The sequence below is a fragment of the Littorina saxatilis genome, linkage group LG1 (genome assembly GCF_037325665.1).
Source record: "Littorina saxatilis isolate snail1 linkage group LG1, US_GU_Lsax_2.0, whole genome shotgun sequence".
NCBI lineage: Eukaryota > Metazoa > Mollusca > Gastropoda > Littorinimorpha > Littorinidae > Littorina > Littorina saxatilis.
The window spans coordinates 6,722,440-6,739,306 of record NC_090245.1 but is presented as its reverse complement, the minus strand read 5'-3'; the positions used below and the strand labels follow the sequence as shown (position 1 = coordinate 6,739,306).

General features: G+C 43.2%; 1 protein-coding gene across 1 annotated transcript; it reads right to left on the bottom strand.

The window, feature by feature from the left end:
• Position 1: 1 nt before the first annotated feature.
• On the bottom strand, positions 2 to 14,940 carry LOC138953517 (uncharacterized). The gene is made up of 6 exons (XM_070325717.1): positions 14,617 to 14,940; positions 13,590 to 13,907; positions 12,035 to 12,193; positions 8,639 to 8,794; positions 3,053 to 7,699; positions 2 to 2,768 (listed from the first exon to the last, which is right to left on the bottom strand). The coding sequence occupies exons 2-6, from the start codon at positions 13,870 to 13,872 to the stop codon at positions 2,401 to 2,403; spliced, it is 5,613 nt and encodes a 1,870-aa protein (XP_070181818.1). The 5' UTR covers positions 13,873 to 13,907; positions 14,617 to 14,940; the 3' UTR covers positions 2 to 2,400.
• Positions 14,941 to 16,867: the final 1,927 nt, after the last annotated feature.

Sequence of the window (16,867 nt, the reverse complement as noted above, 5' to 3'; positions counted from 1 at the left end):
TTTCTGTTTGTGTGTGTGAGATAAGGAATGGCAGAAAGATGGACACAATTATATGACAAAGCACATTTAACCTCTTCACGTTTTCAAATGGCTTATCGTAATTTGGAAAAGAGAGGGTGGTTAAAGCCAAAGAAAGCTATGGTGGATTCCTACTGCCATGATGGTGTCAAGTGTATTGTGTATTTCATGATCTGATACTCCCTTGTTTCTTAGCTGTGATGTTATCAAGTTGAGGTGTCTATGTGGTCGATTTCACTATTACCAATTAGTTCTCAAAACAGCACAAAGAGTTTTGTCTGCCATGCTTTCTACTAGAAGACTAGAAGTGTTATACAGGCGGTTCCTGTGCTTCTTGGTTCAAGTTTACAGCTACCAGTGTTGAATTTTTTGGTCCCATTTGAATACGAAAGTTTTCAAAATCAGGTTTGTTTTATGATTCATGGGAAAATATTAACACCCCACCTTCTTTCTTTTCAAAATAGCCCTATTTACAACAAATGGTGGATTCCTGGTCATTAAAACACACTGGACCCTAACAGGCGTTATGAATCTGCACACGGAGTCATATTTGTGTTATTTGAAAGCTGTAACTGCTTCAGAAGCTTGCATAGCTCTATGGAACTTTCCTGTTCTTTTTTCTGCTTGTCTACTGATCCAGGAGCAGGAACATCATTGGTGTCTGTGTCAGATGCCACTGTCTCCTGACAAGAAGCGATGGATGATTTAGCTCAGTTGGTAGCGTGCTGGATTTGTATTCAGTTGGCCGCTGTCAGCGTGAGTTCGATCCCAGGTTCGGCAGAAATTTATTTCACAGAGTCAACTTTGTGTGCAGACTCTCTTTGGTGTCCGAACCTCCCCCCGTGTACACTACATTGGGTGTGCACGTTAAAGATCCCACGATTGACAAAAGGGTCTTTCCTGGCAAAATTGCTTAGGCACAGTTAATAATTGTCTACCTATACCCGTGTGACTTGGAATAATAGGCCGTGAAAGGTAAATATGCGCCGAAATGGCTGCAATTACTGGCCGTATAAAATTTCACCTCACACGGCATCACTGGCACTGCAGAGCGCCTAGAACTGTACCCACGGAATATGCGCGATATAAGACTCATTGATTGATTGATTGATTGATTGATGATTTGTGCAAACTCTCCTATGACCTCCCAGAACAGTCCTCTGGCAATCGGTTTCAGTACCTGTAAATATTTAAAGAATGAAGATTACGTTTGCAATTGATCGACAGCAATAAATGTACATGTTGGATTTACTTTGTCTGTTTCATTGATATGCAGTTCCCCTTTTTTTGCACATGAAACCATGAACAATCATATAAATCTGTATTGGCTGAAGATTTGTCCCAAAAATTAAACTTTGTTCAGGTAAAAATCAGGTAAAAATGTAGTAAATCGTCAGTTTTCGTCTACCATATGTGTAACGGTAGATACTGTTTGTTTCTGATTCATATCGGGTATGACGAAGGTGAATGGTATGAGCAGTCATCCAAGCCACAACAGTAGGCTTCATGTTTCCTGTAGATGTCTGTACTGCCAGACTGCATACATACATCTATGACCCGAGTCCTTCCATATACTTATGTTCTCTGAATAAAACAGAACATTAATAATAGTAATAATAAAACATTCTTTTATAGCGCTGTTCACCGCCAAATGGCAGTCTCATGGCGCTTTACATTAGACATTAAAATTTAACATTTTACAAATAAAAAGTTTTCTCGTAAGAAATAACGTACAAGCATTAAAAAAAAAAAAATCATAGACAACGACCACTTATAGTTATACAAGATAATCTAGAAACATTGTTTTTAAAAAGATTTTTTGTTTGTTTGTTTGCTTAACACCCAGCTGACCACGAAGGGCCATATCAGGGCGGTGCTGCTCTGACATATAACGTGCGCCACACACAAGACAGAAGTCGCAGCACAGGCTTCATGTCTCACCCATGCAGTCACATTATTCTGCGGCATGCTTGCCCATCAGTTTAGTTTCATTTTCTGTTGGAAGTTCGCTAGGGGAAGTGAGTTCTAGAGTGAGTGTAGGGACTTGATATCTGAATGATCTTTGTCCAGCTGATTTTAGTTTAGTTCGATGGCAATGTGAGGAGCTGCTGGGATGAGGACCTCAGGGACCTAGTTGGAAAGTACTTTGTCAGTTTTGTTGACAAGTAAGGAGGGAGGGTGCCATGAAAGTAGTTGAAAGCGAGAGTGCCCAGCTTGTACTGTATTCTCTGTTGCACTGGAAGCCAGTGGAGATGATTCAGCAGTGGCGTAGCATGATCCCTGCGCTTCTTTCTGAGAATTACCTTAGCTGCACTGTTCTGAACTCGCTGAATGCGAGATAGCTGATCAGTTGAAATGCCAGCCAAGAGAGAATTGCAGTAGTCAATGCGAGGTGTAACACGTGCACGGACGAGCTGTGTGGCAGTCTTCTTGGTCAAAAAACGCCTGATCTTGGCTACTCTGCGAATCTCCAGGTAGGATGTACTGCAAATGTGACTCACTTGTCTGCCTCATTACCTCATTGCTAGCAACTGCCGGTTGCTTAGCTTGCTTGGCAATAGTTGTCTGGTACTGAACTTGAGCGCTGCTAGGTTTGGGAATGACTGTCTGATCCTGACTTGCATCATTGCCAGGGGTGGCAGAAGGTGCCTGTCTGTGAAGTCTTCTAGTAGCGGACAATATCCGTCTGGGAGAGTGACGTGCTGTTGTTTCACATCTGATTGTCCCGACTTGTGCTTCTGCTGTCCCGCCTGCAACAGCATAGGTTATCTAAATATTGTTGATATATAATGTAGTTAGTACAATTCCAACTTTAAACATCAGTTTATTTTTTTTACCTTTCTGAAGAGTTGACGGGGTAGCCCTTTTTGTCATTTTTTTGTGTGGGGTGGGGGGCAGTTGAAATAAATTAATTTAATTGTAATTTATTGAAAGACATACGCACCAGCAGACAGACACATGCTTACCACAGACACGCCTGCGTGCACGCACACACCCAAACATGCACACACACACCGCTAACAAAGCAACTCACCTGACCCCAACCATCGAGGAACTGGCTTCCCAGACTCCGTAAATGGGGTCCTTGCAACCACGTTTGTACTTGGGACCCTGCAAGGAAACCTAAAACGGGCAGGCCTTGAAGACACTGCAGGCATCTGTTGACCATATAAAAACACCCCTGGAGCCTCTTTCCTCTTGTTGAACAAATCTGTGAACAGATTGAAGATAGCGATGTACTCGGAGTTCTGCTTTTGGGCCACAGAGAATGGATGGGCGGCTGTTCCACTTGTATGAGAACGGAGGACAACTCTGTTAAGCTGAGAGCCTGTGGTGCTAAGGCTGTTTTCAGAACCTGTTTTTAGCACTGGAGATACAGACGTTTGTGGCCTGGAATGGTAGTCGATGTTGATCCTGTCAGTAGCCCCTGATATGCAATCCCCGGGGGTGATTTTACAGCTAGCTTCTTCTGCACGTGGTGGAAGAGATTCTTGCTTAGCAGGTCTGTCAGCCTTGGTCTTGGTTGATGCTCCCAAAATTAAGCCCTCACTGTCATCTTCAGAGGTAGGGCCTTCCTTGGACGATGTCCCCATTTCAGTGTTCGGCTGGGATTCAACTGCAAATGTGAAAACATCCGGACTGTGTTTGCTGCTTGATTCGTCCTCAATGGATGCAATAAGTCCAGGCTTTTCGGACGATGTGTCAGTGCTTGTGTTTGATGTAGTTACAAACACGACACGACCTGGATTGCTCTTATTGCTTGATTCAGACAGAGTACTGACAACAAGTCCAGGCTTTTCAGACGGTATGTCGGTACTTGTGTTGGCTGCAGTTACACATATGAAACCATCTGAAATACTTTGAGTGCTTGATTTGGGCACGGTAGACGCAACAAGCCCTGTTTGTTCTGAAGTGTCAGTGCTGGTATTGGTTACAGTTCCAAATGTGCAACCCGACATGCTTTCACCACTTGATTCAGCCAGGGTAGGCGCACCCAGTCCAGGCTTACCTGGGGTTTTACTGCTTGTGCTGGTTGTAGTTCCAAGAGTGAGACCGATTCCAGTACCTTTTCCTGATTCAGCAAGGGTGGACGTAACAAGTCCTGGGTTTTCTGATGTTTCAGAGGTGGTGTTCTTTACAGTTCCAAATATGAGACCACTTTTTCTGACTGATTCAGCGATTAAGGACGAAGCAAGTCCCGTTTTTGCTGGTGTGACAGCGCTTGTGTTGGCTGCAGTTAGAAATGTGTGATTACCAGGACCGCTTTCACTCCTTGGATTGGCAAGGGAAGATGCACCCAGTTCTTGCCTGTCTGACGTGTCAGTGCCTGTGCTGGTTGTGGTTCCAAATGTAAGGCAATCTGGACTACTTTTTATGCTTGATTCGGCCAGGATTGATACAGCGAGTCCTAGCTTTTCTGGCATTTCTGTGCTGGTTTTAGCTGTAGTTCCAAACGCGAAACTACCTTGACTGGGTTTACTACTTGACTCGGTCAAGATGGACGCAACATTTTCTGGCTTTTCTGATGCATCAGTGCTTGTTTGGGATTCTGTTCCAAATGAGAACCCACCTGTCCTGCTTTTTGTGCTTGATTTGGCTAGTATAGACGCAGCAAGTCCTTGCTTTTCTGAAGTGTCAGTGCTGTTATTGGTTACATTTGCAAGTGAGAAAACACCTGCTTCGCTTTTACCGCTTGATTGGTTCAGAGCAGATGCAAGTCTCAGATTTCCTGATATGTCAGTGTTGGCGTTGAGTGGAGTTCCAAATGTGAAACCTCCTGGACTGCTTCTACTGTATGATTCGGACGGGTCAGATGCAAAAAGTACTGGCTTGTTAGAATGTTTGTCAGTACTGGTGTTGATAACAGTTGCAAATGTGAAACCACCTGAACCGGTTTTAGTGCTTGTTTCAGACAGGGTAGCTGCAACAAGTCCTGGCTTGCCTTGTGTGTCAGCGATTGTGCTGGTCCTAGTTCCCAGTGTGAGACCTACTGGAGTACCTTTTCTGATTGATTCAGCAAGGGTGGATGCAACAAGTCCTGGCTTTTCTGGCGTGTCAGTGGCTGTGCTGGTTGTAGTTCCAAATGTGAAACCTCCTGGAATGGTTTCAATGCTTGATGTGGCCAGGGAAGATGCAAGAAGCCCAGGCTTTTCTAACATATCAGTGTTTGTGCTGGATGCACATGTAGTTGCTACTGTAAAACACGCACCCTGACTGTTTTTACAGCTGGAATCTGAGGACCCTGCAACACTTGCTGGCTTTCTGGATCTGTCTGTGTCAGTGTTGGCCGTCGTTTCAAGCATGACACCACCTGGACTGCTCTTACCCAGTGATGCGGCCAGGGCAGATGCAAGAAGCCCAGGCTTTTCAGATGGGGCAGTGTTTATGCTGGCTGTAGTTGCAAACGCAAGACCACCCGGAATGCTTCTACTGATTGATTTGGTAGATGTCGCAAGTCCTGGCTTTTCTGCAGTTCCAAACGAGAAACCACCTGTCTTGCTTTTGCTGCTTGATTCACACTGGGCAGAAACAAAACGTCCAGACTGGTCAGACGGTGTGCCAGTGGTTGTATTGGCTGTGGATGCAAACGCAAATTCACAAGGACTACTTTTACTGGTTGAATTGTCCAGGGTAGATGGAACAATTCGAGGCGTTGTGGGTGTGTCAGTGGATGTGGTGGATGACAGTCCAAACTTGAAACCACCTGGACTGGTTTTGCTTCTAAATTCCGCAAGAGCAGATGCAAAATATCCTGGAGTTACTGATGTGTCAGTGCTGGTATTCATTACGGTTCCAAATGTAAAACCACCAGAAATTCTTGATTCAGCCACGGTGGATGGGTTGAGTCCCAGCCTTTCTGGCGTAGCAGTGCTCGTGCTTGCTGCAGTTCCCCATGTGAAACCCCCGTGGCTACTTTTTCTGACTGACTCAGCAAAGAAAGAGACAGCCAGTCCTGCCTTTCCTAATAGGTCCGTGCTGGTGTTCGCTGCAGTTCCAATTGTGAAACCTCCTGGACTGGTTTCAATGCTTGATGTGGCCAGGGAAGATTTACCAAGTCCTGGCTTTTCTGACGTGTCAGTGGCTGTGCTGGTTGTAGATCCAAATGTGAGACCTCCTGGACTGGTTTTAATGCTTGGTTTGACCAGGGAAGATGTACCAAGTCCTAGCTTTTCTGGCGTGTCAGTGGCTGTGCTGGTTGGAGTTCCAATTGTGAAACCTCCTGGAATGGTTTTGATGCTTGATGTGGCCAGGGAAGATGTACCAAGTCCTGGCTTTTCTGGCGTGTCAGTGGCTGTGCTGGTTGTAGATCCAATTGTGAAACCTCCTGGACTGGTTTCAATGCTTGGTTTGACCAGGGAAGATGTACCAAGTCCTGTCTTTCCAATGGCTGTGCTGGTTGTAGTTCCAAATTTGAAACCTTCTAGACTGGTTTTAATGCTTGATGTGGCCAAGGATGTTGTACCAAGTCCTGGCTTTCCAATGGCTGTGCTGGTTGTAGTTCCAAATTTGAAACCTTCTAGACTGGTTTTAATGCTTGATGTGGCCAGGGAAGATGTACCAAGTCCTGGCTTTCCAATGGCTGTGCTGGTTGTAGTTCCAAATTTGAAACCTCCTGGAATGGTTTTAATGCTTGATGTGGCCAGGGAAGATGAACCAAGTCCTGGCTTTTCAATGGCTGTGCTGGTTGAAGTTCCAATTGTGAAACCTCCTGGACTGGTTTCAATGCTTGATTTGACCTGGGAAGATGTACCAAGTCCTAGCTTTTCAATGGCTGTGCTGGTTGTAGTTCCAAATTTAAAACCTTCTGGAATGGTTTTAATGCTTGATGTGGCCAGGGAAGATGTACCAAGTCCTGGCTTTCCTATGGTGGTGCTTGCTGCAGTTCCAAATATGAGACCCCCGGGGCTACTTTTTCTGACTGACTCAGCGAAGAAAGAGTCAGCCTTTCCTGCCTTTCCTAATAGGTCCGTGCTGGTGTTCGCTGCAGTTCCAATTGTGAAACCTCCTGGACTGGTTTCAATGCTTGATGTGGCCAGGGAAGATGTACCAAGTCCTGGCTTTTCAATGGCTGTGCTGGTTGTAGATCCAATTGTGAAACCTCCTGGACTGGTTTCAATGCTTGATGTGGCCAAGGATGTTGTACCAAGTCCTGGCTTTCCAATGGCTGTGCTGGTTGTAGATCCAATTGTGAAACCTCCTGGACTGGTTTCAATGCTTGGTTTGACCAGGGAAGATGTACCAAGTCCTGGCTTTTCAATGGCTGTGCTGGTTGTAGATCCAATTGTGAGACCTCCTGGACTGGTTTCAATGCTTGATGTGGCCAGGGAAGATGTACCAAGTCCTGGCTTCTCAATGGCTGTGCTGGTTGTAGTTGCAAATTTGAAACTTCCTAGACTGGTTTCAATGCTTGATGAGTTGAGCTGGGATAAGCCAGTTGGCGGGGAAGGGGAGGAAGAAATGATGGAGGCTGCTGACAGAGAACTTGAAGTGGATGGGGAGGTTTTCACTGTTTGAACTGCAGAAGGGGAGGCTTCCACAGTAGAGTTGTCTATGGTGGCTGCGCTGGTGGGAGTCATGTCCGAGGACTGAACGTAGCTTGTCTCAAAGCTTTTGCCACCTTTCACCCCCACTGCTGTAGTTGTAGTGCTGGTAGCATAAATCTTGGTAAATGGCCTTTGTTCTGAAAGTACATAAATACCATTATTTTAATGCACTTCAGAATCTAGCAGCTTAGGAATTGACATCAAAATGTATTTAAAACATTTTGTCAGAAGCAGCTTCCCATAGGCATCACACAACAACTCTGAAACGCTGCAGTTGTTGCTTTGGTCTCGTGGGTGAACAGTTAAGGAATTGCCCTACTGATGTCTAGACAGATTCTCAACCACTGTTCACGGTTGTACTCACTTTCATTTTGTCTTCAATTTTGGGAACCAGGGCGGATGTCACTGTTACATCATGATAATTGATATTAATCTATAGCTTGATTCCAAAGCTTGATAATCAACAACATCTGTCACTGGTGAAAAAAGTTGGCTATTTAACATAAACATGGGTGTTACTGGGAAAAATCAAAAAACCTGAAAGGCAGGGGTCCAAAATGCTCAAGTTTGAAAGAAAGTTTCTGGACACCGACGAAACCAAATCATAATAAGCAAGATGGCGGCAAATCCAAGGGAGCGAACCGAGAAAGCACGCGAACCGGTGTCAAAAGTCGGATCGGAACCGCTGCTCGTTATTTCAACTTAGCGAAACGAAGCTTTTTTTTTTCCCGAAAACCCGGAAAACCGGAATTTCCGGCTTCAGATTTTTTCAAAAACTGGAAATCCGGCAAAAGCCGGAAGAGTAACACCCATGCATAAAACGTTGTTATCATATTAGGCACATCATATCAAACCCAAGTGACATATTCAGAGGCATCACAATTGCTCGTACTTATTATATAGTAGATTGTGTATATGTGTGTGTGTTTGTGTGTGTGTGTGTGTGTGTGTGAAAGTGTATGTGTGTGAGTGTGTGTGTGTAAGAGAGAGATAGATGATGATGATGGAACTTTATCTTTTTAGAGGTTTACACGGGAGAAAGAGAGACAGAGAGAGTTTAAAACAAGACTTCTCACCACATTTTGTGGCACCAGATAGTGTTGTCGTGCTTTCCTCCATCACTTCTCCCAGTGATTCGGGGGAACGCTGACGCTGTCCACCATTATGTGGAGTGACCTTGAGATTGTGTCCTTCCAGTTTGTACTGTCTCTTCCACACCACACACATGGCATCTGAACACACATTAGACATGTTTGTTGCAGCCAAGCTATGCATCTGAACACACATTGGACATGTTTGTTGTAGCCAAGCTATGCATCTGAAGACACATTGGACATGTTTGTTGCAGCCAAGCTATGCATCTGAACACACATTAGACATGTTTGTTGCAGCCAAGCTATGCATCTGAACACACATTGGACATGTTTGTTGCAGCCAAGCTATGCATCTGAACACACATTGGACATGTTTGTTGCAGCCAAGCTATGCATCTGAAGACACATTAGACATGTTTGTTGCAGCCAAGCTATGCATCTGAAGACACATTAGACATGTTTGTTACAGCCAAGCTATGCATCTGAACACACATTAGACATGTTTGTTGCAGCCAAGCTATGCATCTGAAGACACATTAGACATGTTTGTTGCAGCCAAGCTATGCATCTGAACACACATTAGACATGTTTGTTGCAGCCAAGCTATGCATCTGAAGACACATTGGACATGTTTGTTGCAGCCAAGCTATGCATCTGAACACACATTAGACATGTTTGTTGCAGCCAAGCTATGCATCTGAACACACATTAGACATGTTTGTGGCAGCCAAGCTATGCATCTGAAGACACATTGGACATGTTTGTTGCAGCCAAGCTATGCATCTGAAGACACATTAGACATGTTTGTTGCAGCCAACCTATGCATCTGAAGACACATTAGACATGTTTGTTGCAGCCAAGCTATGCATCTGAAGACACATTAGACATGTTTGTTGCAGCCAAGCTATGCATCTGAACACACATTGGACATGTTTGTTGCAGCCAAGCTATGCATCTGAAGACACATTGGACATGTTTGTTGCAGCCAAGCTATGCATCTGAACACACATTAGACATGTTTGTTGCAGCCAAGCTATGCATCTGAACACACATTGGACATGTTTGTTGTAGCCAAGCTATGCATCTGAAGACACATTGGACATGTTTGTTGCAGCCAATTTATCACACCCATGATATAGCCTTTTGGCTTTCAGGTTAAAGGAAACTTACTGGATAGAGTGACAGACAGAAAGATGCGCAGTTTTTACTGTTTGTTGATAATTTTGAAAAAAGAAAAGAAAATTGCTTGCCGTAGTTCCTGACTATAGGTACATTGTATAGTAAACATTGGTGTCACCACTGTGGGGCTTGGATTGGAACCCCCTTTTTAGGACCGTCCGATTTAAGACTTCCTTCTTTTTAAGACCTGGGGTTTTCAGATTATCCGTTCATATCCTGTGTAAATGTACCTCCGTTTTAAGACTCCCTCCATTTAATGACCGAATTTTCCAAAATTTTTGGAGGTCTGTAAAGGTATTTGTTTGTTTGTTTGCTTAACGCCCAGCCGATCACGAAGGGCCATATCAGGGCGGTGCTGCTTTGACATATAACGTGCGCCACACACAAGACAGAAGTCGCAGCACAGGCTTCATGTCCCACCCAGTCACATTATTCTGACACCGGACCAACCAGTCCTAGCACTAACCCCATAATGCCAGACGCCAGGCGGAGCAGCCACTAGATTGCCAATTTTAAAGTCTTAGGTATGACCCGGCCCGAACCCACGACCTCCCGATCACGGGGCGGACGCCTTACCACCAGGCCTACCGTGCCGGTGTCTGTAGAGGGATGTTGCACTGTGGTTAACATTGGTGTCACCACTTCGGATACATATATACGTTCTTTGGAAATGTCCATGGGGGTAGCAGGCAGTCCCTCATTCGTCAGATTTATGAATGGTATTGTGAACAATTCAAGCATTTTATGATAAAAACTCATACTGCGACACAAAAGTCAAACCTTGCCCTTCGAAATGAGCTTTTATGTGGGACAGTGGAACCCCCCTTTTAAGACCCCCAATTTAATACGCCCACCTTTTTAAGACCTAGTTTTCTCAGACATTCTGTTCTTCACCTGTAAAATGACCCCCATTTTAAACTCCCTCCTTTTTAAGACCGATTTTGTCAGATTATTGGAGGTCTTAAAAGGGGGGTTCCACTGTATCTGTGTAAAACAACTGAGCAGATTTGCTAGTTGTGGTATCTGGGCCCTTCAGCTAGGTGTGTAGACGTACATGTACGTATACGTTCTGAGTATCATTTCAGAATTAGAACCAACAACATAAACAACAAAGAAACAGTAAAAACAAGAAATTCCTCCGAGGTAAGAAAAACACCCCCGTCAAAGGGAAATAACCTTCTCAGTTGGTGGCAGTGACTGAGTGAGAATGGTTATTTCCCTTTGACCATTAAGATGTCCCTCTATAAGTCCTTGTATAATTTTAATCCACCAATAACTCCCTAACCGTGTGTTTGACTGGTCCCAATTTTTGTAAGGACCGTCTCAGGAATGTATAGAACCTGTTCACCAAGTTTGGTGACGATCGGTCCGTTCATTCTTGAGATCTATATGCGAACACAAACACACAAACAAACAAACAAACAAACAAACAAACACATCGACCGAAACCAATACACACCCCTATACCGGGGGTGTAAAAAAGTGCGATCGTATTGTTTTCCCTTTTTTGTGTGTGTCCGTTTGATTGATTAGGCGAGGCAGCTGCAGTGACTTATAATTTTTGTATAGTACAGTGAAACCCCCTTTTAAGACCTTAAAAAAACCGGAGAAAATCAGGTCTTAAAAAGAAAGGAGCCTTAAAATGGAGGTACCTTTACAGAGGTTATGAACAGAAAGTCTGAGAAAACAGGGCTTTAAAAGGGAGGGAGTCTTAAATTGGGGGGGGGGGGGGGGGCTCTAAAAATAAGGGAGGGGGGGGGGGGGGGGGGGTTCCACTTTAATGCTATCTACAGCAAATTCACTGCCACAGTTGATGGGCGCAGTGGCCTAGTGGATAAAACATCGGCCTCCTAATCGGAAGGTCGGGAGTTCAAATCCCGGCCGCGGCCGCATGGTGGGTTAAGGGTGGAGATTTGTTCCGATCTCCCAGGTCAACTTATGTGCACACCTGCTAGTGACTTATCCCCCTTCGTGTGTACACGCAAGCACAAGACCAAGTGCGCACGGAAAAGATCCTGTAATCCATGTCAGAGTTGGGTGGGTTATAGAAACACGAAAGTACCCAGCATGCTTCCCCCGAAAGCGGCGGGGTAAAAACGGTCATACATGTAAAAGCCGTGGGAGGTTTAGCCCATGAACGAACAAACAAACAAACAAACAAACTGCCGCAGTTCACTTCAAGGAGTCATGAGCGCATACCTTGCTTGAATTCGAAGTGCAGAAGAGCACATGTATTGCTCAGTCTCTTTATCATTTTGACTGGACCTCCAAAATTCTGTTTTCTGTTCTCGAAGAACGCTTTTATGCAATCGTCTGCTGTCTCTGGGTTTAAGCAGGAAACAAGAACAGCACTTGTTCCTGGAAATACATAACAATAAAATGATTACCAAAAAGTCTAAAAATAATAATGTAATAATAATAATAATGATAATGATATTGATGATGATTATAATGCTAATGAGAATGGATAGCTTTTGATAGTACAAAACTCATAATTAGCTCCAAACGCTTTTCTACATTTATAATTACAAATCTAAAATGCACAAATGCCCTAATGGACCAGGAGTTACATTCACAATAAGCTAAACGCCAAAGAACTGCAAATATGTAAGCTTGTACTCTTCTCTTTGCTTTGAAAGTCTCCCAAATCATGAATAACTTAGTGTTTTTCATTCAAAACCTAAACATTCAATGCAGTCACAACATATGAAGAAAATAACACCAAAAACTATCTGGTAAAAAAAATACTTGAAGACTACTATTTTGCAAAGTTAATTAAAACACACTGTCACACACAAAAACACCAACAACCAACAAACAAACAATTAGAACATACAAACAAACCACTTGTTAATAAATGTTACCAAAACAAAGTAAATGTATAGAGCACAGAGTTCAGTTGTGCAGTGCTTTTTACAACTCTGACAAAACCATGATTATTAAAAGTGCTTCTTTTTATTTCATAATCAGTTTTCTTCCTCTTCAGTATAATCATAATAGAGGGAATACCTCTCCCATCTTCTAATCAGTCATTTGAATCAGTGCATGACAAAGCAAATAACTCTCCCATGGCAGGGCCGGACCCAGGGGGGGGTTCCAGGGGTTCCGGAACCCCACCCCTGGAAAAAGCATGTACCTTGCTTTGAGTGTTGTTTTTTTTTAAAATAAATTTTGTGTGTGTCTCTAACAAATTTTATTCAATGTGAAATCCGATGAGAAAAAGGTACCCCCCCCCCCCCCCCCCACAATGCTGCTCTTAACCCTGTAAACAAGGCCCAGAATGCACCAGATTGCACAGATTTTAACCGTTTTTGAAAATTTTTCCGGGGAAGCATGCCCCCGGACCCCCCTAGTTGTGGCTTCGCCACTTCGCTGATTTTCCCCCCCAAAAAAGGAGGAACCCCCCCCTTACAACTCATTTGGTCCCGCCCTGCATCGTCTAAGCAGCAATTTGATTTGAATCAGCACACGAACAAGGTAAATACGTACATTGGAACCCACTGTTCAAGACCCCCAATTTAAGACTTCCCCCTTTTTAAGACCTTGATTTTTCAGATTTGCTGTTCACAACCTCTGTAAATTGACCCCCATTTTCAGACTCCCACCTTTTAAGACCTAATTTTCTCCGATTTTTTTTAGGTCTTAAAAGGGGGTTCCACTGTACCAATCCCTTACTCCAAGCAATAATAGTCGAATTTGAATCAGCTAATTATAACATGCGCCATACCTGGAGAGTGAAACAGTTTCTCATTACCCAGATCATTTGGAGGATCATTAGAAGAGCAATTGTGAGTGTCAGTCTTCTTTAAAGTGTCATGGCGCTGCTGCCGAAGTTCTTCCAACCTCTGTTTCAGCCTTTCCTCCTCCTCTTTCACGTACTGCTTACGTAAATCCTCCTGGAGGTGCTTTCTGGCATACAGCTCTTCCATCTGGATCTGCCTCCGAAGTGCAGCGAGGCGTAACTTTTCAGCCTTGTCGTCTGCGCCTTCTTTTTTGTCATCAGATATCCTGAAAGGCTTGCGCTGCTCACCTGCCATTGTTGTATCCTCTCAGCAAGAGCCCTGGAACAGCACTGAAATAGGGAGAGGTGGTGATATATCTTCTTTCATGTACTATCCTTCATGCGGAAGATATAGTTGAACAGACAGACAGACAGACAGACACACAGACACACACACACACACACACACACACACACAGAGGAATGAAAGAGAGAGAGAGAGAGGGGGGGGGGGGGGGGGGGGGGAGGGAGACAGAGAGATTTACTGACAGATAGAGACAAAGAGCCGTCATGAAACAAATATTGGTATTGACAAATGGTGATAATGAGACGTAGTGATAAAAGATGTAGTGCTGTCGACACGTAGTGATAAAGAACGTTTCACAGCAACTCGTGGACAGATGACAAGCAGCAATAATCTATGTAGTGATAGCGACACGTAGCACAGTTGAGACGCAGTTCAAATGACATGTAGTATAAATAACACGTAGTGATAGCGATACGCACCCTAAAATACATGTCAGGTTACTAGCTCTTCGCGTGCTCTTCCATTTCATTTGATAACCAATGTTAAACAAGTCTTAAGAATATCAGCAAGAAAACAGATGAACCATAATGACACACATAGTATGATAGTACATATCCTGGTAATGTCATTTGTGACATGGACTTTTAAACGTCACATGTTGTACTATATACATTGTCTCAAATAGGTTTGGTCAGATTGGCCGCAGTGCGAAATACTGGTGTAATATGATAAGAAGCGAGTTTGTAAACTTACCAAGTCTTTGGTTGGTCTCAAAGAACCTGAAAATTCACCCTACAGCAACACTGATCGAATAAGCGACACCACCATTTTCGTAGTACGCCGAAATCGTACTTTCGGTTCTATTCTGCGAGGCACAGAAATCCAATGCGGTTAAAACTAATCTGAACTTTTGCGAACCCGGACATACTTGTATATCAATCCAACACTGGATAAATGTAGTGTAACTGTATATCTTTCGTCTTTTCCCAACTGCAACAGACTCGAAAGGATAACTCGATCGACGACAACAGTTAAACGAAAGTGAAAACAGACCCAAACCCTACTTTCGTTTCATGTCTTTATGCATGTCTCGGGAAATCCCACAAAATCAGAAAAGCTGTAAAGTATCCTCAGCGGATTATTATCCTAAGTGGATTATGACTTTATTTAGTTATTCTGCAGAAAAACAGAAATCCTGGAGAAAAACTGTTTGTTTCCTGCAGCATTTCTGCATAAATATGTCATCTTTCGCGAGAGCAGCGTTTTTTTCTGCAGTAAAATTGAAATCAAGAAAGCTGCAGTAAAATAGTGATGTTGTTTTTCTGGAGAAAAACTGTTTACACTTTTGCTTCAGCATTTTGGCATTATTCAGTTATTCTGCAGAAAAACAGAAATGCTGGAGAAAAACTGTCTTTTCTGCAGCATTTCTGCATAATGTCATCTTTCGCCGAAGCAACGGGTTTTTCTGGAGCAAAACATTTTACTGCAGTACTAAAATTGAAATCAAGAATGCTGCAGTAAAACGGTGCTGTTGTTTTACTGCAGAAAACCTGTTTACGTGACTTTTTCTGCAGCATTTTGTACTGGCTCATTATAATGTTGGAGCACGCGAGCCCCCCTCTGTCAAGATATGGACTCATCGAGAATTACCAATAGTTGTGCGTGACACAAAGTGTATTTTGTCTGTCTGACTTCCTTTCTGCCGGAAGTTCAAAGTTTCACACAGAAATTGTTCACGTTCGGCCGCCATTGTGAAGTTGAATATAATGCCCTTTTGCTACACGCCTTCTGATTGGTACACTGCAGAACAAACTATTATACTATCCCAGGGGGCGACGAATACAAACGCTACTTTACAAGGTCGTTCTTTTTTCTCCAGAAAAACTGTCACAGACTATTCTGAAGAAAAAGTTAATCGCAATAATGCTGCAGAAAACCAAGTAAACATTATACTTCAGAAAAACTGTTTTACTGCAGAAAAAACGTTGCTTCGGCGAAAGATGACATTATGCAGAAATGCTGCAGAAAAGACAGTTTTTCTCCAGCATTTCGGTTTTTCTCCAGAATAACTGAATAATGTCATAATCCGCCAAGAGCCAGTACAAAATGCTGCAGAAAAAATGTAAACAGGTTTTCTGCAGTAAAACAACAGCACCGTTTTACTGCAGCATTCTTGATTTCAATTTTACTGCAGTAAAATGTTTTGCTGCAGAAAAAACGCTGCTTCGGCGAAAGATGACATTATGCAGAAATGCTGCAGAAAAGAACGGTTTTTCTCCAGCATTTGTCTTTTCTGCAGAATAACTGAATAAAGTCATAATCCGCCAAGGATAGTTTAATTCTAGAAAAAAATATGATAGCGTAAGGGAAGTAACCCATTTGTTTCAATGTCTTGTAAAGAGCTTTATCTGAGTTTCCCCCCCTGGTCTTCAACAGTCATGGCTAAAAGTAAATGATAGCTTGTAAGAGTTAGACATAAATCGTTTAATTCAATTCAAATCTCTTATCTAATGAGCGCATTATTATTTCCATGCTGTACGGGGTTAAACACAGTACAGAGCGTAAACAAAGCCACCGTCCATTGTAGAATATATAACGTCGCATGAGACTATCCAACACAATATTCAGTTTAGATTTGAAGTAATTGAGCGTTCAAGCCATGACCCAATCACAGCAGTTTGAATACATGAGCTTTTTTTAACAATTACTGTAAAGGTATTCCCAGTGTGTGGCGACATAATTAAAATCTCTTACCCGAACTGTTTAGCTCTTTGGCGAGTCAGAGAGACTTTTGTTGGTCAATAGTACCCCTTTAAATGTAGTTTCTATCTAGATTGTATTAAAATTGTAAGCACTGTTCTTCCCCGAAAGTGGCGTATGGCTGCCTGAATGGCGGGGTAAAAACGGTCATACACGTAAAAAACACACTCGTGCAAAAAATTGAGTAAACGTGGGAGTTTCAGCCCATGAACGAAGAAGAAGAAGAAGAAGAAGAAGAAGAAGG